The following is a 21,890-nucleotide window of genomic DNA, read 5'->3' as shown; positions in this document are numbered from 1 at the left end:
CCCCTAATCCCAGTATTTAATCCATAGAAACATACAGGCTTAGAGAAGTTCTAGCTAGGTGGGAAGTGGGGATGGCTGGGGGTTGGGGACAGGGATCACCCCCAGGTCCAGTGTGTCAGAGGATGGAGGAGGGAGAAGCCAAAGTCAAGGACAATTCCAGGAGTTCGCACAAGGGAACATCTTTCTCCCCTTTTTGTCCTCCTCAATCCCCAGATTCTCAGCCAATGGGATCCAGTGTGTGACGGAAGGAGAGAGAGGCTGGCGGGGGGGGGGGGGGGGGGGGGGGGGGGGGGGGGGGGGGGGGGGGGGGGGGGGGCACAGCCTTCTCTCTTGGAACCAGTGTTGTCCAGTGGGGCCCAGGTGCTCCAATAGGCCTTATCCAGTGTCTGTCCTATATGTGCCCCTATCTCCCCCCCCCCAGGGATGGCTAGAAGAGGTCAGAGAGGATCCCATCCACAGGGCCAGCTGGGTGGGTGGCGGAGGCTTCTAAGAGAGGAGCAGAAAGAGGGCATGAGAGTATGTCCCTGGAAGGGAGGCGTCAGCTCCCTGGCAGGCCCAGCCTACCTGTGGTCACATTGCCTCTCTTTCAGAGGTGAAAGGTGGTTGGGACAGGGAATGGAGTGGGGGTGCCATGAAAATCCTCTTGTTTATTGCCTCTGGCTTTGCCTGAATCCTCCCTGAGAAAGGGGCAGCTGGGTGTGATTCACACCGTGTTGAGCGCATCTTCGGCCAGGAACCGATGTAGCTGGGAAAAGGGTGGTCGCTGCTCAGGCTCCCGGCTCCAGCACCGAAGCATCAGCTCGTACAGGCCCAGAGGGCAGGCAGGGGGCCGAGAAAGGTACACCTGCATTATGACAGGGTGGACGAAAGGCAGGGAACAAATGGTCTTTAGTTCCCAAGATGACAGGCTCTGGCCCTCCCAGACCCACAACCTTATCTTCCCTCCCTTCTGCTCTGACCTGGCGGCCCTGGTCCCGGAAGAACTCCCCTGCGTTCTCAATGACTTGCTCATCAGTGAGCTGCCCAAACGGCTGGGCCCGGCAGAGCATCAGCACCTCCCACAGGGTCACCCCAAAGGCCCACACGTCACTTGCCGTCGTGAACTTCCCCTGGCGTGTGGATAAAGCAACAAAGGCAGAGAAAGACATCAGGTAACAGAGACCCTCCTCATCTCCCCACAGGCCCCGTCCACTCAGCACTTCCCCAGGCTGACTCCTCCTGGCTGGTCCCTCCCAACAAGCCTGTTCCTCCCTCCTTCAGGCTCTGCCTTCTTTCTCAGGCTCTAGTCCTCTCCCTGAACTCTTCCTTCTTCTAGACACCCTTCCTTTACACCATGACCCTCATTTTCTGGTCCTGATTCTCTCCCAACTCCTACCTTTTTAGCTCTAGCCTCCTGTCTCCCCTTACCTCTCTTGCTCCCTGACTCCTGCTCTTGTACCCACTCTTGGCTCCTGAACCCTTTCCCATCATACCACTCCTCCCTACTTTCTCTGGTCCCTAGAGCCAGAGGGAAACTTACAGAGCACTGGCCCAAACCCTCACTTCAGAGATGAGGGAACTGCAGTGTGGGGAAGGCAAGTGACTTGTCAGAGACCACAGAGCAGTCAGTGCTTCCCCCTACCACCCTTCCCTGCCAACCCCTGCCCAACCGTGCCCTGCCCGCCTCTCTCAGGGCCTCTCACCATGAGGATGCACTCCCAGGCCATCCACCGGATGGGCAGCACTGCCCGGCCCTGCACGCGATAATAGTCCCCAGCATAGAGGTTCCGGCTCATGCCGAAGTCAGCAATTTTGATAGTGAAATTTTCCCCAACCAGGCAGTTCCTTGTGGCCAGGTCCCGATGCACAAAGTTGAGTGTGGCCAGATAGCGCATGCCCGAGGCAATCTGAGCCACCACGTGTAGCAGCATGGGGTAGCTGAGGACAGAGCCAATAAGAGAGGGTCCCTAGAGGCAGTCCCAGACTCATACCCACCTCACAGATTCCTGGGAGAGGAAGGGGGGGGGGCCACTCCCTGGGACTGGGTTGTGTCTACTGCTGGTGCAGAGATGGAATGCCCACACAGAGGCCAGGGGTAGGTGCCCACACAATGCTTGTTTGGCTCATCTGACCCAGGGAGCTGCTGCTCTGTTGTCTGGACTCAGGCATTGAGGGTGAGCAAGAGCAGAGGGAGATTCCTGACAGAGTCCAAGTCCCTTCAGCAACCCCCTGTAGTAACTTCTTGCTTCTCAGTCCCCAGATGAACAAGGCCATGTATTCCTCACCCCAGTCCCCACCCCCCTGAACCTGACTACCTGTCCCCACATCCCATGCTGGATCCAGGTTGGTACAAGGGGAGAGGAGAGCCCTCCCCGGGGAGCTCTCAGAAAAGGGCCAGCCTGGGTAAGTGGGTACCTGATGGTGGGCCCTGGGGCAGCCTCCCCATCTCTGGGGGCCCCCTCGGCCACCTTGTCCTCTAGCTGGTGGGCACTGAGGAACTGGTTAAGGTCACCATTCTCCATGTAATCGGTAATCATGCAGAGGGGGTCATCCTGCACACACACGCCCAGGAGCCGGATGATGTTTGGGTCCTTTAGCCTCGACATGATCTTCACTTCCTTCAGGAAATCATTCCTAGAAAAGCGGGGAGGTGGCAGGGACACTGAGGGGCTGATCTGTCCTTTCTCTCCTGCTCATGCAGACCAGCACCCTAACCCCAGGAGACAAGCTGACTCACTAGTGACACTGAGACCTGGACTGACATCAGCCTGAGATGCAAACTTCCTTCCCCAGCCACTCCTCCTGTTGGTCTCTACCATATTCCCCATTCTTCATGGCCTCCTTTCCCTATCACCAGACACCATCCCTGGTCCTCACCTGGCATTCTTGGTGGCATCTGGCCGTAGGATCTTGACAGCTACCAGCAAAGGGTGTCCCTTGCACACATTAAGGGGGAAATCAAGACTGACCAGATCTTGAGGGTTTTCTACCTCACACAGGTGCACCTGGGGAAAGCAGCTCATTTGTTAGAAAGTCACATGATTCACTGAAGTCACAGGGTCAACTGGGATAACACAGTCACAGATGACAGGTTCTGACCAATGGGGGTATATGGGCATGACATCAGAGCTCCAGACAGTCAAGACACCGCTGATAGCTGGGCAGGGATCCTCCTTACCTCCCCAAATTGGCCCTCGCCAAGCTTCTCCTTGAAGCGGAGCTGAGACCGAGGAAAATCCACTCTGGGAGGCCCATCCCCGGCAGCCCCTGGGGGCAGAGCGGGCACAGCATAGGTGTTGCCCCCGGTGACGCCCTGCAGGGTGACAATGTCAGCCTCGGCATAATGGGGGACGCTGTTCTGGGGAGGTGGGGGCAGAAGCGGGGCACCCGGCTTCTCAGGCTCCATATAGTCCCCACTGCAGGCTGGAGGGGTGAGGGGAAAGAAGACAAGACAAAGCATCAAGAGCAGCCCTTGAGAGCCATGGTTCTCCACACCCCAGCCTCCCTTGTCTCCCAGCTGGGTGAGAGACTGGGTCTATGATCCATCTTCTTGGTATTCTACCCACCAACCTCAAACCAAAGAAGATGCTGGCATGAGATGAGAGTGAACTGTTTCAGAGTTTAAGGCAATGGAAACAGTTGAACAAAGAATGACATCGTCTATTCTCTAGGGATCCCAGCACAGCCCAAGAGACCATGACAGAAGTCTTGACTAAAAGAGGAATTCCTCTACCCACCATCAGAAGAAGGATGGTGCCAGTCATCTGGTTACCTCCCACCTTCTAAGTCCTTGTCCCACTCACCGCCAGCCCCTCCTGTTCACTTAGCTGTTCTACCTACCTGCACCTCCCCACACAACTTTCAGCCTTGGCTCCTCCCTGCCATGGTTACCCAAACCCTCCCTGACCCAATACTCCAAGCTCAAAGACAAGCAGAGACAGGGGCACACAGAAAGGGGGAGAGGGGAACAGTTCCTCACGGGCAGGACAACAAGGAATCTACAGACAGAGGAGAGGAAGCAGAGCTGTCCCCTCTTAGCCCTGGGGAAGGAGCAACAATAAGAGAAGGCAACACCAAGGAGAGGAAGAGCAGACAGTAAGGGCAGGGTATGAGCCTTCACCTCTGGGACTGCAGAGAGAGTACACATGGGGGGAGAGGGCAAGCACCCAGGGTGAGAGGCCCTCCTCCTTGCAGCTCTAGAGAGAGAGGAAACAAAGGAGGAGTTATAAGAGAACCTGGGGTCAGTATAGCAACCTCCTCTCTGGCTCTGGAGAGCAGAATAGATGGGGTAGAAGAGGAGGAAGAAGACAGAGCTGAGAACCAGTGAGCTTTCTGCTCCTGTGCTCAAGGGAAAGGCTTTAAGAAGGAACAAGCAGAGCAGAGGAGAGCTAAGGGCATTAGAGCTTCCTCCTTGGGAGCTCAGGAGAGCAAAAGAGGCCACAGCAGGGAGAGGAGGGAATGCAAGGTGTGAGGACTTTTCCCTGCCCCTGTAAAGGTATGGGGAGCCTGGAGGAGCCCAGAGGCAGAGGGGCTTACCCTGGGTGTTGGTGGGTTTGGCCCAGGCGGGTGTGGGGGGGCCAGGGCCCCGAGGGGGACGGGCGTAAGTGGCCAGAAGGAGGCGGTAGGCTGGATTGGAGAGCAGCAACGCTGTCGGGAGAAGGAGGGGGGGAGACACGTGGAAGGGATGAGACTCAAGGCTAGACAGACAAGGAGACCTGGAATAGGGCAAGACCAGGGCTGATGGGAATGAATGTACTGAGAGACAGGGACAGGATAAAACAAGGATCTGGAGAGTGCTGGATTGCTGGATGAATAACGAGTGAACAGACGGACAGACGGATGGGTAGATGGATGGATGATAAATGAATGGTTGAATGGATGAATGGATAGATAGAGAAATAAATAGATAAATATATATGGATGGCTGGATGAATGGCAGGTGAATGGTTGGATGGTGGATGGATGAATGGGGAGATGAACAAATGGATGTTTGAATATACTTGGATGGATGATGGATGGATGGATGATGCATCCAGCAATTGGATGATAGATAGATGGATGTACAGATGGATGAATGGGTGAACAGATGTATGAACATGGATGAATAGCGGATTGGTAGACAGACAGACAGAGGACAGATGGGTGGTAAAATGGATGGACAGAGAGATGGAAGATTGGATGGGTGGCTGGATGGATGGATGACAGATGGGTTAATAGATGTATGAATATTTATGGATGGATGCATAATGGATAAATGGTCAGATGGTGGATAGAGGAAAGAATGGACAGAAGGATGAACATACACATAAATACAGATAGAAGGATGGATAATGGATGGATGGACGGATGGAATGAACATGGCAAGTCTAGGAGAAAGGAGAGGGGCTAGAAGATACAATGAGAGGGCACAACAAAGAAGAGAGAAATGTGTATGGGACACAAACAAAACGAGACCACTAGGGATTAGGGGTAATACATGGGAAATTCTTGAGAAAAATTATAAGGTAAGGACATGGGAGTGATACAGTGTGGTGACCAGGGCACAGAAATAAAGAAAATGAGTTGAAATTGGAAAGACAGAAAAAGAAGGGAATGGAAACAGAGAGGAAAAGGGATACAATAAGAAAATAAGCAGAGGACGGAGGTAGGACTAGAACAAGGCAGGTCTTACCAGAGCTGTTGGGGACACTGGGAGCAGAATGGGGTGGATTCCCACGAGGGCGGGGTTCCTGGTAAGGGGGTGGCTCAAGAGGGCCTGGGCGGTTGTTGATGAGGATGGTGTCCCCAGGGACAGACAGATGAACTGTCAGCTCTTCTTCTAAAACCCGGCGCTCGGCCTTGTTGAGGGAATGGGAATGTTAACTGCACATGATTCCAGCTCATTTAATGACAAGCTCCCCTTCTCCCCTTCAGTCCTCACAACAGTCGCATAGTGGTATCTACTATTAGTTCTATTTCACATAGTGGTATCACTATTAACTCTCTTTCTAAAGAAACAAAGGTTCAAGAGCATGTAGGTCAGTCCCCTGATGTCCCATAATAGGATTCTAACCCAAATCTGACCAGATAATTATAGAACCATCAACCTTCATGCATATCACCCCCAGCAAACTCTCACCAGGAAGCCAGGGGCTTGGAGTATGCCTGGTTTCTTCCTCACTCCTCTCTGCCTTTCTAGCTCCACTCTCCCCCTTTCCCATCTGGCTCCTACCCCAAGAGGTTGACTAGTGTGGACTTTATCAACTGGCTCAGTTTGGGTTGGCTGGAGAGGAGTTTGTTGGGCAGGTGGGAAGTAAGGTCAGGGTGATTAGTCTCCCAGCCCCTCCCTGAGAAGTGGACTCAGGCTAGCTGTATCCTTGAAGCAAAGTCCACCGCCCGTCTCAAGGAGCCTTTCCCCAGACTCACTCCTCCAGGTTCTGGTAACTTCCCTCCTCTCATCTTGCATGGCCACAGCCCATGAGTGGTGACAGTTCTGTGGGAATTTCACTACTCTTTGCGATTTCCATAAGGCCGCCCACTCCTTTGCAACCTGGCACTTTACTGAGCCCACCTCTGGTTATCTTAATTAGACTGTGTTCTGTGGTCCCCACAGGACCCAAACTAACGCAGGCATCCCCATACACATTGGCCTCAGTCTCCACCCCCACACCCTGTCTGTGCTCTTCACATTGTAACCCCCTGCTCCCCTTAATCCCCTCCCCCCTCCCCCACAGCCTACACCCCCAGGTCCCCACCCCCACACCGTTCACCTTGCTGAGGAGCCTGCGCCAGTGCAGCCGCCAGAGCATGAGGGCAATGATGAGCAGCAGCAGCAAGATGATGGCCACCAGGCAGCCGATGAGAATGGCAGTTGGGCTCCCCTCCGCCTTGGCCACAGGTTGCTGGCCTCGGGGCTCTAGCTCTGTCAGAGACAAGAGAGTCAGAACCACAGGAGGCTTCCCACCCGAGTGGGGGTGGCCCCAGTAGCAATGGCAGCACAGGACCCACTGGTTTGGGAGGAGGCCCCAGGCTGCTCACCCAGGCTACTGAAGTTGGTGGGAGGTGGGCCAGGTGGCCACCATGGAGCCGGTGGGAAGGTGCCCCCCAGAGCTGGAGAGGAGTCATTCATAACATCTATAGAGAAGGACGAGAAGAAAGGATGGAGTCAGAGAGGGAAGAGGACCCAAAGGGAAGCTGCTGGCATGAGACCTGTGGATTCTACCACTAGCAGCAGGGGCGATACTCAGTATATGTACCCACCCATCCAAAGGAGGGGGACTGGCTATTGCGGATGTCAAGTGTTTAACTGCTGGGTTGTGAGGAGATACAGGACTCCCAGAGAGAGAGAGCCCCAGGTGGGGATCTTGGGTACCAGGCGGCCTGGAGAAGAGGCTATTTCTCAACCAGTACAGAGTACTTTGTGTTTTTATAGCCAACACTGTCCTACCAGCTCAGTATCAGTCATGAGGGAAGGGCTGATAAAGCCAAGATAGGGCTGGGGGGAAGGAGTAGGGAGACGTTCCAATTATTCTGGGCATCTCTTCTTGGGAAGTCTCACGAGTGGTAGATGGATCTGGTGCTGGGAGTGGATATTTTGGCATCCTGCAGGTTGGCAATCCTAGAGGATGAGGACTGGGCAGAGACCAGTGGCTTACCAGAGATGAAGGAGATTTCGCTGAAGAGTAACCAAGGCCCAGCAAAGAGGAAGCGGCACTGCAGAAAGCGGCCCACGCGGCCGCCCAGGGGCACAGACACAGCCCGGGCTCTGGGGTCCCCCAGGCTGCCACCCAGGGCGTGGCGTACAGGCTCCCCCTCCCAGGCCATGGCAGGGCCCCGCTTGAAGCGACATTCCACCCCACCAGGCAGGCGGGCTCCCAGGGTGTGCATGTTGTTACAGTGGACCTGGGGGGGAAGGGAGGAGGAACACAGGGTCAAGGCCAGGAGAGCCCAGGTGAGCACCCCAGGAGCAATCACCCTGGTCTCCGAAGAGCCGGACACGCTTACCTGCATGGCCTGGAAAACCCTCAGCCGGTCAAACTCAAACTCCATCTCCACATAGCCAGCTGGGAAGCTGTGGTTGCTCCACCCCACATAGTCATAGCCTGGCCAGACCCGCAGCTCCTGGCTCTTCCTAAAGTCATCCAGCCCCACCACACCATCCGCCAGCTGACCCAGACCTCCATACAGCAGCCTGGAGAGCAGGACAGCAGAGGAACCAGAGGGTGGCAGAGAAGAGAGTGGCACCCATCCATTTGCTCTGCCATCCCAGGCCTCGACCTCCCCGCTGTGGCTCTCTCTCACTCCCAGAATTGCAGTGGTTGCACGGAGACACCACCTCTAGGGGGCACCATGCAGCCTAAGGTGTGTGTATTTATGGAGACAGTTTCCAACAGATATTTCTTAGCAAAGCAGTGCCTTTTACTAACTCACACAAAGTGTCACATGAGCTAGTAGTTGCCTTGCTACCCTCCAATCCTGATCTTGTGTCCCCAAGGCCCCACCTAACCTGTCCCTCTCCCCAGTTCTTCCATCTCACTGCCAAGACTCTTGACCCCACCCACCACATCCTTCCTCCCACCCCAGGCTCCCCCGCTGCACAGCCTGCCTCTCTTACCCGCCAACAGCGTGTGTGGTGTGTCCATCGTAGGTGGAGTCGTTCAGGTGCACTGCCTCAGATAAGTACATCGTCTGCCCCACAGGGGCTGTGTAAGACAGCAGTCCGTCTGGGGCAGGGTTGCAGAGGTGATGTTAGAGGCAGGCAGCCTCTCTCCCGCTCCCTTGCATCAGTCCCTTCCTGTGTCCCTCCACAGGCCCCCGGGCATGGAGGGGACAAAGTTGGCCAGCACTACCCCCCACTCAGAGTGACAGCTTCCCAACAAGAGAAAGAGGATTCTGGAGGCCCTTCTCCCCAGGCCCCAGCCCAGGAAACAAATTCTCGGGGGTCTGAATGACTTACCCTTCCAGAGGCAGCCATAGAGCTCCACCCGCAGACAGACACTCATGACCCGGTCAGCCCGGGGGTAAAAGCGAACCAGCCGGGCCACCATGGGGGGTCCCAGGTCCTTCAGCACCACGCCCCCAGGGTCCTCATTACCTAAAATCACCTGTGGCCCAAGAATTAGGGTGGATGAGTGGAAAAGGCTCTGGGTTGGATCTCACTTCCCAGTCAGCCGCGGTCCCCTGGCCCAGCACACAGTAGCCACAAGGAGACTCATGAAGACTGGTGTTGAGCACCCAGGGCTCTGGGGTACAGCCAGGCATTTCTAAAATGAGGGGCTATAGCAAAGACCTGACACGGGCACCTGGGTGGCTCAGTTGGCTGCCTTAGGCTCAGGTCATGATCCCAGGGTCCTAGGATCGAGGCCCACATCGGGTTCCCTGCTCGGTGGGAAGCCTGCTTCTCCCTCTCCCGCTCCCCCTGCTTGTGTTCCCTCTCTCTGTGTGTGTGTCTCTCTGTCAAATAAATAAATAAAATCTTTTAAAAAGGACCTCTGACACATCTCTCAGCCTGGTGCTTTGTCCTCAACCTTCAGTGTCAGCCCCGAACCCTACCTGTCTCCATTTGTATCTAAGACATCCATCCCACTGTGCACAGATTCTACCCATTTCTCAGAGCTCGGCACCTCTGCTTCCACCTTCCCTCTCTTCCTTCACCCCATCCTCTCTGTCCACTCAGCAGGCATTGGCTGTGCCAGCCATGCACGTTCTCAGTGGTAAACATCTGTCCCTCCTCTCTCCCCATGCCACACTGAGATTCCAGTAGGAAAAACAGCTGTGCAGTACAAGTGGCAGGGTGTGGGGCTAAAGCAGTGGGAGGTAGGCTCTCTAAGGAGGTGATATCTAGAGGAGAACTGAGTGGAAGGAGAAGCCAGGAACATCTGGGGGAGAGGCTCTCCAGGCACAGAGACTGACAAGCAAAAATGTCCTAAAGCTGTGGGATGTATCTGTGCTCGTTCCAGGGACAGCAAGAAAGCCAGTGGGCCCAAGTGGAGTGAGAATACAGGAGGGAGGAGTAAAGGAAGCAGGCAAGAGCCAGGCCAGGCTAAGCTTCTGCACCCAGGAAGGAGCTTAGCTTTGGTTCCACAGTGGAAAGCCAGTGGAGGGTCATGGACCAGGCGCGCCTCATCTGATCTGCATTTTCTCAGGTACAGTGGACGAAGCCTCTAGGTGGAGACAGTTCAGGTGGGAACAGACAGGAGCAGGAAGAGCACTCTGGAGGCCAGCAGATTCATCTAAGCCTAGGATGGTGTGGTGTGTGGCCTGGGGTGGTAGAGGCGACAGTGGTGAGAAATGGTTGGATTCAGGAAATGCGGAAGTAGAACAGATGGGCCTTGCTGGTGCTTTGGAAGCAGGAGGGTGAGAGACCGGAGGAATCCGAGATATCATCTTAGCTTGGGGCCTGAGCAACTGGCCTGAGTTGGGGGAGGAGCAGGTTTGGGGTGGGAACGGGATTCAAAGTCAGCTTGGGAGGTTTACGGTAGGTTTGAGATGCCCATTAGACATTCAGGTGGAAAGGCCCAGAAGGTGGTCATGTTTGCAGTGCTAGATGGAGCTCAAGAGAGAGGCTTGGGCTAGAGAAGGGAGAAATCGTCAGTCATGAGTGGACAGGTGGCATTTATAGTATAGCTGGGGGACAAGAGGAGAGCCAACCTTCCCTCAAGGCTGCCCCCACCGGCCTCACCTCCTGACCCCAGCGGTCCCTCCAGTCCATCCAGCGGTGGCCGTCCCGGGAGTAACGCAACCGGTAGCTGGGGGAGAACTCCTTGCCCAGGCCTCCCGCATGCCTCCCTTGGGTGCCCACCAAAGCCACCAGGTGCAGCCGCCGCAGATCCACCTGCAGGTACTCCTCCTCCTTCGGAAAGACCGGCCCCGCAGGGCACCAGGCCCCATCCCCGTCGCTGCTTTCCAGCCTGGGAGGGAGCAAGAGGTCACAAGGAACATCTGGTCTGCCTCTGTCTCTAGTATTTCAAGCCCCTCAGGATGCAGGGTGGGGTTTCATTGGCACTGGCCCTCCGAGCAGCCTCTGGGCTTGGGCAGAGGACTTGGAAGGGCAAGTAGAGGCCCCAGGAGCTCCCTCCAGAGCAGTGCCCCATGTGTGCCAGTTACCTGCTGTGGCGAGCAGCAGTGGAATCTGACCAAGAGCTGGAGGCAGAGATGTCTCCATCTGGAATGGTCCTGTCCTGCATGCCCAGGGCATAGCGGCACTTGGCTGGGTGAACACAGGCATACAGAGGGTCAAGGCCCCTGGCTCTGTCTCCCAAGCCCCATCCTCAGAGACCCAGGAGCCAGGTTCCTCACCAGGGTCAAAATGTCCCTTCATATCAGCATCTCCAGTTGCCACCAAGAGCAGCAGCAGCAGCAGCGGCAGAGATGTGAGGGCCCCTGGCCCCATAGCTCCTGATTCCTCAGGCCTAAGGGGGTGGGGGTAGCATCTCTGCAGGGGAGCAAACAAGGGGTAGGGTGAGTGAAAGTCAAGGAGCCGGAGTCACAGCCAAAGACAGACAGGCAGAATGGATTGCTCTGGGAATAACAGGAGTAAAGTGACAACAGCAAAAGCTGCTTAACAGCATCAGCTGTGTTCTTAGAATGCTCCCCATGTGCCAGACGCCAGGCTAAACTCTGGTCCACTCCCCACCTATGATCCCAGAATTCTAAGAAAAGTGGGGGACCCCAGGGTTTTCCAATCTCACTGTCCTCTGTAGCCCCACTAAGCCCAGTGTCACCCCAAGACTGGCAGCCCCACAGCACACAGGCACTTGGGAGACAGGCAGAACTTCATCCCTCCCCAAGATATGCTGAATCAGAATCTGCATTTTAACACAACCCCCAGGATCCGTGCCCATGAAAGTCGGAGAATCCCTGCTCTTCACTAGGGCCTGGATGGCACACACTACCTAAAACAATTTCAACTGGTATCTCCTTGTGAATCCAAGTTATCTACCCTCTGCAGAACAGCAGAAGATGCTCTGACCTCTCCTCTTCCTGGAGGTCTGCACTGAGCTCCCCAGGCCCTGGAATCCCGAGGGACCCCTAGGGCCACCCCTAATGCCGTCCCCCACCTCTGCCATCAGATCCAAAGCCTGCTATCCCAGCTCTCCTCATTCTGCTTCCCTTCTTAAGACCCAGACATCCTGTCCCCCCAGTTCCCATTTTCTGAAGGTGGCTGCCTCTGAAGGAGAAGCCCAGTGCTGAGGAAAGGCCTGAGTTGCCTTGGAGACGAGGGCGGGTCTACAGGCAGGGAGGCCAGGTCACCCCAGGAGGTAGGAAGAGTGGGGGGATACTCCCCCATCCCTTTGTCCTCTTCCAGCTGCTCCCATCATGCTCTAGGGCAGGAATGTAAGAGGCAGCTGAGACCCCACAGCTCTGAAGCAGCAGCTGAGGGGGCTGACTGAGTTGCGGGGGGCACCCAGGCATCAAAGAAGAGCTAGAACCAGAGGCATCACACCTGGTCCCTTGGAGGTCCAGGAGCCACGTGCAGGGCAGCAGGCTGCAGGGTCCCAGGCGGCTGGCCTGGAATTCCTGGGTGTCGCTCTCCACCCCCACCTCTCTCGGGAACAGCGGGGGGCCCTTGTTCCCCTGGGTAACCTTCATGCCTATCCCAGATGAGTCATCGGAGCCAGACGGAGCTAGAGGAGCCCCGGGCAAAGATACAAAGACAGGCAAAGGATAGGAGGCAGGGGGAGACAGGGCTAGAAACACAAAGCAAGAGGTAAATAGAGCAGGCTCAGAAGCACAGGGCACAGAGCCAAGCAGAGAAACACACAGATGTCTGGGGCAATCCCTCCAACACTCCAATCACCCTACTTCTCTCCACTGGGTCAGGCACACAGAGGACAGGCTGAGAAGACCTATCCCAACCCCACCCCACCCTACCCTACCCCAATTACAAAGCAGGGACCGGGTCACTGCTGCAGGCCCTTCCTTTTCCTCTCCTATCCCCACCCCCCACCACAAACACCAGCCACACAGCTCTGTGCACCCCTTACCCCCCCATGACCCCACCCCACCCCCACTCATCAGCCATGCAAACTTGCAAAGCTGACTGTAAACCCTGGGGCTAATTGTAACACACACACACCCCTCTGTCAAAGACAACTCTTCACAGACTTTTAAAGACAGACACTTAAATGTGTTACACACATCTGCCCCAGCTGGGACAATCACAGACGCTCATGCACACATCAACTCCATCCCACTTAGTGAATAGCCATCTTTAGACATCCGTGAACGTGAAATGACAGATACCACATGCTCCTACCATTAGAGGACACCGTGAGACACATACACTCAGGCTCTCTGACACAGGATCCCAAGACAACTGGGGCCCACCTCCCAATACACACCAAGACCAAGCCAGAGAGAAGTCAAGGTGGTGGCTGGAAGGGCCATGAGAAAAAGAGGCACTGCTCCATTTTCCCAGACTCTGGCTTTCACCTGTCTCCACTGTAGCACTCACTTCCGAGGCACCCATGTGCCTAGAGCACTGACTTCAGGTAGAGGTGCTGGAAGGAAAGTCCAGCCAGCAGGGGACCGAAGGGGTGTGGGAGGGAGGGGGCGATGGGACACTGAGGATGGGGCGCACCAGGCAGTGACACAGCCTCAGGATAGAACCAACTGACCATCCGGAGGCTGTCACTGGCCGATTAGGTATCAGTGCCTCTCTGCTGGGCTGAGGGCAGGCTGCCCCACTGGGAGCTGACTGGGCAGAGACTTAGCACTTAGCAGGTAGATGCCCGCAGGGACTGGCCTGATAGGAGGGCACACCCGCTTCTCCAGGGGCCAGAGGGAATGATTCAATGGGGCCACACAAGAGTACCTGCCTTCCTGGGCGTCAGTTCCTTCACACTCAGTAAAGGGTCCTTCCTCAATGCTGAAACACACTTTCTCCGAGGTCAGGGAGGTGCCCCCCCCATTTTCAGACAGTAAGCCAGCGCACTGGGGAGGCGGGCAGGGACACGGTTGGCGGAGCTGGGCAACCTAGAACAGCCCGGGAGCATCCTGCCTCCGCCGCCAAGCCCTCACCCGGCAGCCGCACCTCCCCTGGAGCCCCCGGCCTCGGCCTCGGTCCCTCCACCCCGCAGGGGTCCTCCGGCCGCACCCCCTACCTCTCATCGCTCTTCCTGGGAGACCCAGGCGTCCGACCCCGGAGCGGGGCCTCCTCGGCGGCTGGGCGAGGGGCGGGGGAGGCGCAGGGAGCCAGGAGCAGGGAGCGGGAGGCGCCGGCGGGGCTCGGGTGTCGGGAGGCGGCTCCCGCGAGCAGCTGTCGGGGGCCTGTTCCGGGGAGAGGAGCCAGGGCTGGGGCGGCTCGGGCCCAGGCGCCGCCTCCCCACAGCCCGACTCCCCCCTCCTTCCCTCCCTCCCGCCGCCCTCCGCCCGCCCGCCGGGGTAGCCGCCCTTCCCCCTCCCGGACAGCGTCTTCCCGGCCGCTCCCACGCCCGGCGCCGCCCTCCCGGCCTCGCGCTCCCCTCTGCCTGCCACGCCCACCCCGCATTCCCCAGCGCACCCGGGCCTCCCCCAGGTAACCACGCCGCGGTCCCCTTGACGCTGCGCGCCCAGCCCCCTCCGCCTCCCCGCGGCCCAACCCTCAGGCCCCAGGGTCCCCACTAAATGGAACAGACGAAGCTGAGGCCCCGCTTGGGGCCTCCCACATATCCAGGCCCCGTGAGGGGATGGCTCCCTCCCTATTCCCCCTTTCTGGGCTCAGTTCCTGGAGAGGGAGGTGAAGGGGGCAGCCCCAGGGCACAGGGAAGGAGCAGGTTCCCACAGGCCCTGTGCCCAGCAGCAGGAGTTTGGATGGAGGAAGGGAGCAGGGCTCACCTGCCCAACCAAGTGCCCTAGACTCACACTTTCCACACCACCAACCTTTGCTTCTCTCTGGCATCCTCTGGCCTCCTGTCCTCTACACCCCAACTCAGATTGCCCCAGAGCCTGATGTAGCCGCCCCCCAACTCTCTCCTAGCCCCTTCTCTCTCTACTTCCACCTTCCATCCCCCAGTCCTCTCTAGGACCCTGCAGCCTACACTCCCAGGGCCTGGTTCCCTTGGGCTCCCTGCTCAAGGCCCAGGAGTCCTCAGGGCAAGCCTCCCTTGGGACCAGGTGAGGTCGAGACCCTGACCACTGGCAGGCATGGGCCTGAACAAGGTGAGGGAGTTGTGGGGGATGGAGACAAAGAGAAAACTGGACAAAGCCCAAAAGAACCAGGAACAGGAGTCCCAGAGAAGATGGGCAAGGAGGCTGGGTGAGGGGGGCAGGAGAGAGAGCTGTGGTGAGAAGTGCTCCCCCCCCCCCCACTGCCTCAGGCCACCATCTATCCACACCCACACCTGTCAACCCCCTATCAATGTCACCGGCTCAGAAAGATTTGAGTCCACTGCAGATCCCCGCCCCAATGCACCTCACAGCGGACATCAGCTCACTCGCTACGTGCAGGCCCTACCACAGTCCCAAGAAAGAAACACTAAGTCACAACCAGACAAGTACACAAAAGTAGTACCAGGAAGAAGCTGGCCCTCGGTATGGGCAGGAGCGCCAAACCACCAGGGACACACCAATTCCAACACGCTCAGCTGCTACGGGACTCATTAATAAACAGCCCCATGGTCACTCGGAGAATTGCCTCTTCCCACCGTCCCCTCCGACCAAACCCCCAGGGGTTCCCGAGAGCACGTACCCCGCTGGAGACAGCCGCTGGGGAATCTGGGCCCTGGAGAGGCTGGGCGGGGGGTGGAGCCAGGCTGGGGGTGGAGCCCATGTTTCCCCAGTAACCTCACCTGGGCAGACTCACGACCCCTCCTTCCAGGGACTGTGCTCCGAGGAACCCTGGGCTGGCAGACCCCGCTGGGCTGTTTCCAGACGCCTCAGGGAAGGAGCGGCAGCCCCTCACACCCCGCTGGGACATTCCACACCCCAGGCCCACGCTCCCGGGCCAGGTGGCATGGCGCGGCCAGAGGGTTCCAGTGGGGAGCGTAGAGGAAACCATAGAATCCTGAAACTCTTGTCCCCTGGTCTCTCCCCCAGGAGAAATTCCTAGTCGGTGATGTCCACCTCGCCCCAGCCCAAAGCTGGAGGAGTGGGAGGGATGCAGGGCTGGGGCCCAGCGGAGTCAAGTGACAGCGGAAAGGGGGCTGGAGCCGGCTGGGCTGGAATGCGGGGCTCTGAGCCGAGATTCCCAGGGGCCAGAGAGGGAAATCCCAGCTATCCAGGGGCCCCTAGAGCAGTGCCAAAGACTGAGAGTCCACACAGCCTTTCATGGCCCTAGAGCCCATCCCACATCTGCTGCATCACTCCCAACTCCAGAGACCCCCGCGTCTTCCTGAGCCCCCAAAGGATGGCCCAGCCCTCCCACATCCATGCCCTCCCTTTGAGCTTCCCCCACTCCCCTTCAAGCCCATGGCCTCCTGCTGCCCAGGAAGGAGAGGAGGGGAAAGAGCTCAAAAAAAGTGAGGAGAGGCACGAAGGAGAGAGCTGCAGCTTCAGGCCTGCAAAAAACCCAGTCACTGCAGGGAAGCCCAGCAGGACCAGTGAGAGGGAGGATGGACCAGAAAGGCCCACACACACTCGCTGCAGTCCCCTTCCCAAGAGATGCAGCTGCCTCTGGAGCAAGCAGGCCAGGTCAGCAGCTGGGGAGAATGAGAACTGACTTGGGGGCAGGGGGTGGGGAGGGAGGAGAGGGTGGTGGCAAGACCACGACCATGAGTCAGGCCTTGGGACCACCAAGTACAAATGGGAAACTGAGGCTCAGAAGTTGAAAGGAGGAATGAAAGATGACAATATGGGGAGAAAATGAGGCAGCTCAGCAGTGGGCAGCCTGGGGGTAAGGAATGATGGCACAGAATGGATGGAACTCAGAGGATGAGGGAGGAGTTGGGGGGGGTGTCACAGGAAGGAAAGCGGGGAAGGGGATGAGGGCACACACAGCAGAAGGTGGGATATAGAGATTTGGGGCGAAGAGAGCTGGTCAGAGAGAGCGGCTAACTGGAGCGGGGGGGGGGGGCACTCAGAAAGTAGGGCAGAAAAGTGAGGAGGCCTAAAAGGCACAGACAGTCCAAGGGGACAATAAACAAGGGCAAAGGAGAAAAGAAGGGGTTGGAGTGAAACCAAGAGATGGGGGAAGAGGAGGTAGACTGAGGCACTGGGGTTGAAATGAAGAGACAGAGGGAGATGATAAATATAAGAGGCTAGGAAAGGAAGGGGTAACTGAGGAATGGACCAGAAGAGACACAGACCTAACGGCCAGCTGGAGCCTGTTTCTGGGTGACAGGACACAGAGGCCCCAGACCTCCCTTTGGGGCCATCGGAGTCCCTCAGCCCATCTGCCACACCATGGCCTCCAACTCCACTTGCATCCTTGGCCTCCTCCTGCTGTGGCCAGGCTTTCTTCCTCCCACACCACCAGTCCAGACTGCCAGGTCCCTCCTGGTGAGATGTGGGCCCAGCTCCAATTGAGCTCTGGAGTCTGCCCTCTCACCTCCAGTTTAGTGTTCTCCTGGGTCCCAGTCCCCTCCCCCTCCCCCCCCCTATAAGGCCTTTGGGGTTCCAGGTCTGGGGCTGCCAAGACGCCTGGCTTTGTCCGCCTATCGGCCTATCCGGGGGCTGGGAGCAGCTGCCCGGGCCAGCTGCAGCCGGCTTCGACGTGACCATGGCAACCCAGACCCGCTACCCTCCCCCGCTTGGCCCCGCAGAGAGCGAGGGAGCAGCCGGGCCAAAAAGAAAGGAGGGGAGGGGGCAGAGGACTTCAAAACTGAACCAAAGGGAGACCCCAGACAACGAGACCCCAGACAAAGGGAGATGAGGGAGGCAACAGGGGGAAAGCAGCACTGGCTAGCTGTGACTGAGGGCTTACTTAGGCAGGGGGCGTCTGACCCTGCCAAAGGGGGAAAATCCAGGCAAGGGAAGAGAGACTAACATTGACTGTCTGTAGTCCTTTGAGGCCTCCTTCTGGGTCCCTAACAATCCACTTGCTTCTCTCCGGATTTTGCAAAAGACACCTTCAGTTTTCAAGACCAGCGCCAATTTCAAACATATGCTGACCTGTCAGCTCAGAAATCAGATGTTCTTGTCAGATAGTGTACCAATTCTTAATTTGGAAAATATGATCCTCATAGCTAAAGGTGACTGATTAGGCTGGGAGGGGGTGGGGCAGGGACAGAGGTAGTCACAGCCCCTCTCCCAGAGCTGGAAGGAAACAGAGAACCAAATGGGGAGGGGAGAAAGCTAGGCTTGGCCTCTCAGCCGCTAGGATTGAACTTGCCACTCACCATCTAGCCTCTCCTGCTGCATCCTACTACATCCCAGTTCCCTCACCAGTAAGACAGATGGGATAATACCTGCCCCTGGAGTCTGTTGTGATAATAGGAGATGGCATCTGAAAACCACAGGTGCTTTTCATGGAAGCAACCAGCTGGAAGTCCACTAACATGACCTCCCTCTGGGGCTCCCTCCCGTGTCCCTGCATCTCTTGAGTTCCACCTCCCAGTTGATTCCATAGTTACTAAGGGTTTGTGCAGGACCGGCCTCTGAAAGCAAGCACTCTGAGACATACATTGAGGAACACCCACTCCATGTCCTCCAGGCATTTACAGTCTAGAGGGGAAGCCAGACATGTATACGCATACATGTATGTGTGTGATTGTGTGTGTGTGTGTGTGTGTGTGTGTGAGTGTGTGTGTCTATAATCACAAAAGATAGCATCACCTGTGCTCTAACTGGAGCTGGAAGGGGCTGCGGAAACCCCGGGGAGGAGCAGCCTAGGTCCTCCTGAGTCAAGGTCAAGAAGACTTCATGGAGGAAGGAGTTGGAGCTTTAACTGGGCCTTAAATCAAACAGAGATTTGCGGAAGTGAGGCAGGGCCACTCCTGGCTGAAGAAGGGGGGCATGAACATGGGTATGTGAGAGTGCAGCTTTGACTGGAAGATAGGGTCTGCTCAGGTGAGTAAACCCAGAGAGGCAGAGTGAGGTGAGGTAATCCCATTAGTAGTTTCGCTTATTCTGAAGGTGAGGAGGAAGAACTGAGCTGGATACTGAGCTGGGAAATGGCACGAGTCGATTTTAAAGGTGGTTTCTGGCAGCAGTGTTGGCAGCCTCTGGCAGAGCAACCGCTGAGGGGGTGGGAGGAGTGGATCCCAACTGTATCCCGTCCACATCTAGCCAGTATTTCACCTCCCACCCTCAGCCAGGAATACATGAGAAAATGCTGAGATTCTACAGGAAAGCGGTGTACATGCTAGATATTTTTCTGGAATCTTCTCCTATCATTTTGTTGTCTCCTCTGGAGCATTTGAAGTGGGTGGCACAGGGCTCTTCATAAAAGGGGAACAGAGCTGGAGAGGTTGTAACTTGCCTCATCTGAGGCAAGTTGCTGCTTCCCACCCATTCCTCTCCTAAATTCCTCCGGCTCTCTCTCCCAAAAGAGGGGGAGGGAACTAGGAGGGGATCCTTAACAACCTCTGTGTGACTAGACTAGACACCTGAGCCTCGTAAATCCTGCTGGTCCTACAAACTCCGCCTTTCGTCAGACTCTTTTGAGAGGCTGTGGTCCCTGTAAAAGAGGACGGCCACAGGGGGGCGCTCGCTTCCCGGGTGCCAACACTACTGACCGGACTAAGATTTGAAAGCCTGGAGAGAAAGAGATTCCAGCCCGGGGCTTGGAAGGGCAGATAGGGAAGGAGGTAAAAGAAAGGCTGAGTGGAGGCTTAGGGTCGGGGCAGGTCTCATTGGGGTGAAATATCCTGATAGTCATGTATCAGAAATATTGTTATTTATAGACAAAATCTCAGACTCTTTCTCTTTTCTGTTGTCAACAGCCCCTGGCCTCTTCTGATCACACTGCTGATTATTGAGCCTTGCTAGGGCCTGGCTCTGCCCTCAGCGCTTTCCTGAGTCATCTCATTTGGCCCTCGCCACAGCTCCGTGATGTGGCATTTTGATATATGCCCACTGTTACCGGGACAGAAACACTATAAGAGAAGTCAAATAATGCCCATGCAACTGGCAGACCTGGAATTCAAACCCGAGTCTTTTTTACTCCAAAGCCAGAGCTGTACTGGAGGGTCCTAGCCATCATTATTTCCCCAAATCTAGAGTCTGTAAAAAGCCTATCCCTTCCTTTTAGTCCTTGAAAATATTCTTAACATTCTTCATCTCCCAAGAATACTGGTGGCTCCAGTCATTCTTGTTTGTGTACGAAGAATGTACAGAGATCCAACAATGGCCAAAGATTTGCTCAAGGTCACAACAGAAGTCAAGGTCAGTACTAAGATAGCATTTCTCAAACCGAGGTCCCTGGACTCCTGAGAACCTGTGATGCCCCAGGAGAATGATTAAAGTCCATGTTTTTGTTTCTCTGGTAATTTTTTAAAAGCATTTAAGCACTTTATGGATCATAAATAACTGATCACAGCCCTGGATGTGAGTACCTGTGTTTGTTCATGTTTACATTTTCCTTCTCACAGATAAGTTAGCACTTCTATAATTGTTTGCATTGCATTTGTACCATGTGAAGTCCAGGGAACATGTACTGACAAAGATTTCTTAGCAATCTGAATAGACACAAGAGTGGGGAGAATTGAGTCATCAACAAGCACACAGTGCATTATTGTGTCAATTTCATGAGCACCTGTATTAAGCAGTATGTGTTCATCCTGCCAGCAGCAACTTCATTTCAGAGAAACAGCTATTCGTCGCATCAAATTAGTTTGTTTAAATTGTCTTTTTACTTTTATGTGTTTTTATTTCTACTTTGTTTTGTTTCTTCAGCTTTATAACTGCTCAAGTATTGAAGTACAAAAATTCATGGTTAGCTGGGCTTGCACACATTTAAATTGTAAAAATAATTTAAATCAAGTCTGTGAGAATTGTAGTTCTTCCAAAATGGTCCATACATTACTCAAGTTTTAAAGCAGGGCTAAACTAAACCTGGGCCTTCCAGAGCCTCCAAAGCCAACCTGTAGTGATCAAATTCCAGTTAAGGACCAGAAATCTTCTCACCTTCAAGATCCAGTGAAAGGAGGTTGGAACTGGGGGTATCTGGGCTACTGAGATGGAGGTGCAAGTCAGAGTGAGGAAGTCATAGAGCAGGTACCTGGGGGAAAGCTCCAAGCAGAACTGGTATGACAGAATCAGGAAATGAGGTAAGATTGTGCACAATTTTCCCCAAATATGTGTACACAGATTTTTTTAAGGAAAGTGTCTATGAAAAAGTTAAGTGTGCATTAATTCTCCTAACAATTCTACCCCTAGGAATTTATACTAGATGGATATGTTTGTACAGGTGTGCAAAGATGTCTACAAGGTTTCCTTTACCTTGTTTGAGATGAAAGAAAGGAAGGAAATTAAGAATAGCAAAAGAAAGAAAAAGAAGACAGTGAAGTGTTCATTAACAGTGATGAGGAGCCATGAAAATGATGGAGGTTTTGGCCAGGGGTTTCCCAATAGCATGTCCTGAGACAAGAACTTATGGCTTGCGTAAAAGTCAGGGAAGAAGAGCCAATAATGTGTGTGTTAATTTGTGGACCTTGGGACTTAAAACTATGAGCCCTCTAAGGAACTATATAGAATGCTCCTCAGATTTGTTCCCATTAGGGATGAAGCAGTTATCTCCCATCATCTTAGTCAGTTTGGACCACCATAATAAAATACCACAGTCTGCATTACTTAAACAAAAAACATTTCTTTCTCACAGTTCTGGACACTGGGAAGTCCAAGATCAAGGTCCTGGCATATTTGGTGTCTAGTGATAGCCCTCTTTCTGGTGTGCGCATAGCTGCCTTCTTGCTGTGTCCTCTCATTGTTGAGAGAGATCCGTGAGTTCTGGTCTCTTCCTCTTATAAGGACATTCATTCCAGCATGGGGGCTCTGTCCTCATGATCTCATTTAAACCTAAATACCTCCCAAAAGCCTCACCTCCAAATACCATTAAGCCAGCTACATATGGC

The 21,890-nt window shown here is 55.2% G+C and overlaps 1 protein-coding gene across 8 annotated transcripts; it reads right to left on the bottom strand.

Moving 5' to 3' along the window:
- Positions 1–283: 283 nt before the first annotated feature.
- On the bottom strand, positions 284–15,834 carry DDR1 (discoidin domain receptor tyrosine kinase 1). 8 transcript variants are annotated; one of them, XM_059399772.1, is made up of 19 exons: positions 15,729–15,834; positions 14,064–14,229; positions 11,257–11,392; positions 11,065–11,167; positions 10,640–10,868; positions 8,915–9,062; positions 8,573–8,681; positions 7,963–8,149; positions 7,614–7,860; positions 6,997–7,092; positions 6,729–6,880; positions 5,651–5,816; positions 4,516–4,626; positions 3,158–3,402; positions 2,857–2,984; positions 2,395–2,613; positions 1,683–1,917; positions 960–1,109; positions 284–844 (listed from the first exon to the last, which is right to left on the bottom strand). In XM_059399772.1, exons 3-19 carry the CDS (start codon positions 11,348–11,350, stop codon positions 704–706), a joined length of 2,760 nt encoding a protein of 919 aa, XP_059255755.1. In that variant the 5' UTR covers positions 11,351–11,392; positions 14,064–14,229; positions 15,729–15,834; the 3' UTR covers positions 284–703. The 8 variants fall into 8 exon arrangements, with proteins under 8 accessions (XP_059255755.1, XP_059255754.1, XP_059255753.1 ...); XM_059399771.1 differs by lacking the exon at positions 15,729–15,834 and adding an exon at positions 15,629–15,695; XM_059399770.1 differs by lacking the exon at positions 15,729–15,834 and adding an exon at positions 15,452–15,600.
- Positions 15,835–21,890: the final 6,056 nt, after the last annotated feature.

Source organism: Mustela nigripes, chromosome 5, assembly GCF_022355385.1.
Source record: "Mustela nigripes isolate SB6536 chromosome 5, MUSNIG.SB6536, whole genome shotgun sequence".
Taxonomy (NCBI): Eukaryota; Metazoa; Chordata; class Mammalia; order Carnivora; family Mustelidae; genus Mustela; species Mustela nigripes.
The sequence above is the reverse complement of the archived record's forward strand: the minus strand, read 5'-3'. Positions and strand labels throughout refer to the sequence as shown.

Bases quoted from the DNA above. Each gene is read 5' to 3' on its own strand.
- DDR1 (XM_059399772.1), bottom strand. From the start codon at position 11,350: ATGGGGCCAGGGGCCCTCACATCTCTGCCGCTGCTGCTGCTGCTGCTC. The intron at 9,063-10,639 runs GTGAGGCCGGTG...CTTGGGCCACAG, and splicing joins GGGACCGCTGGGGTCAGGAG to GTGATTTTAGGTAATGAGGA. The intron at 3,403-4,515 runs GTAAGCCCCTCT...TCACCCCTCCAG, and splicing joins CAAACCCACCAACACCCAGG to CCTGCAGTGGGGACTATATG.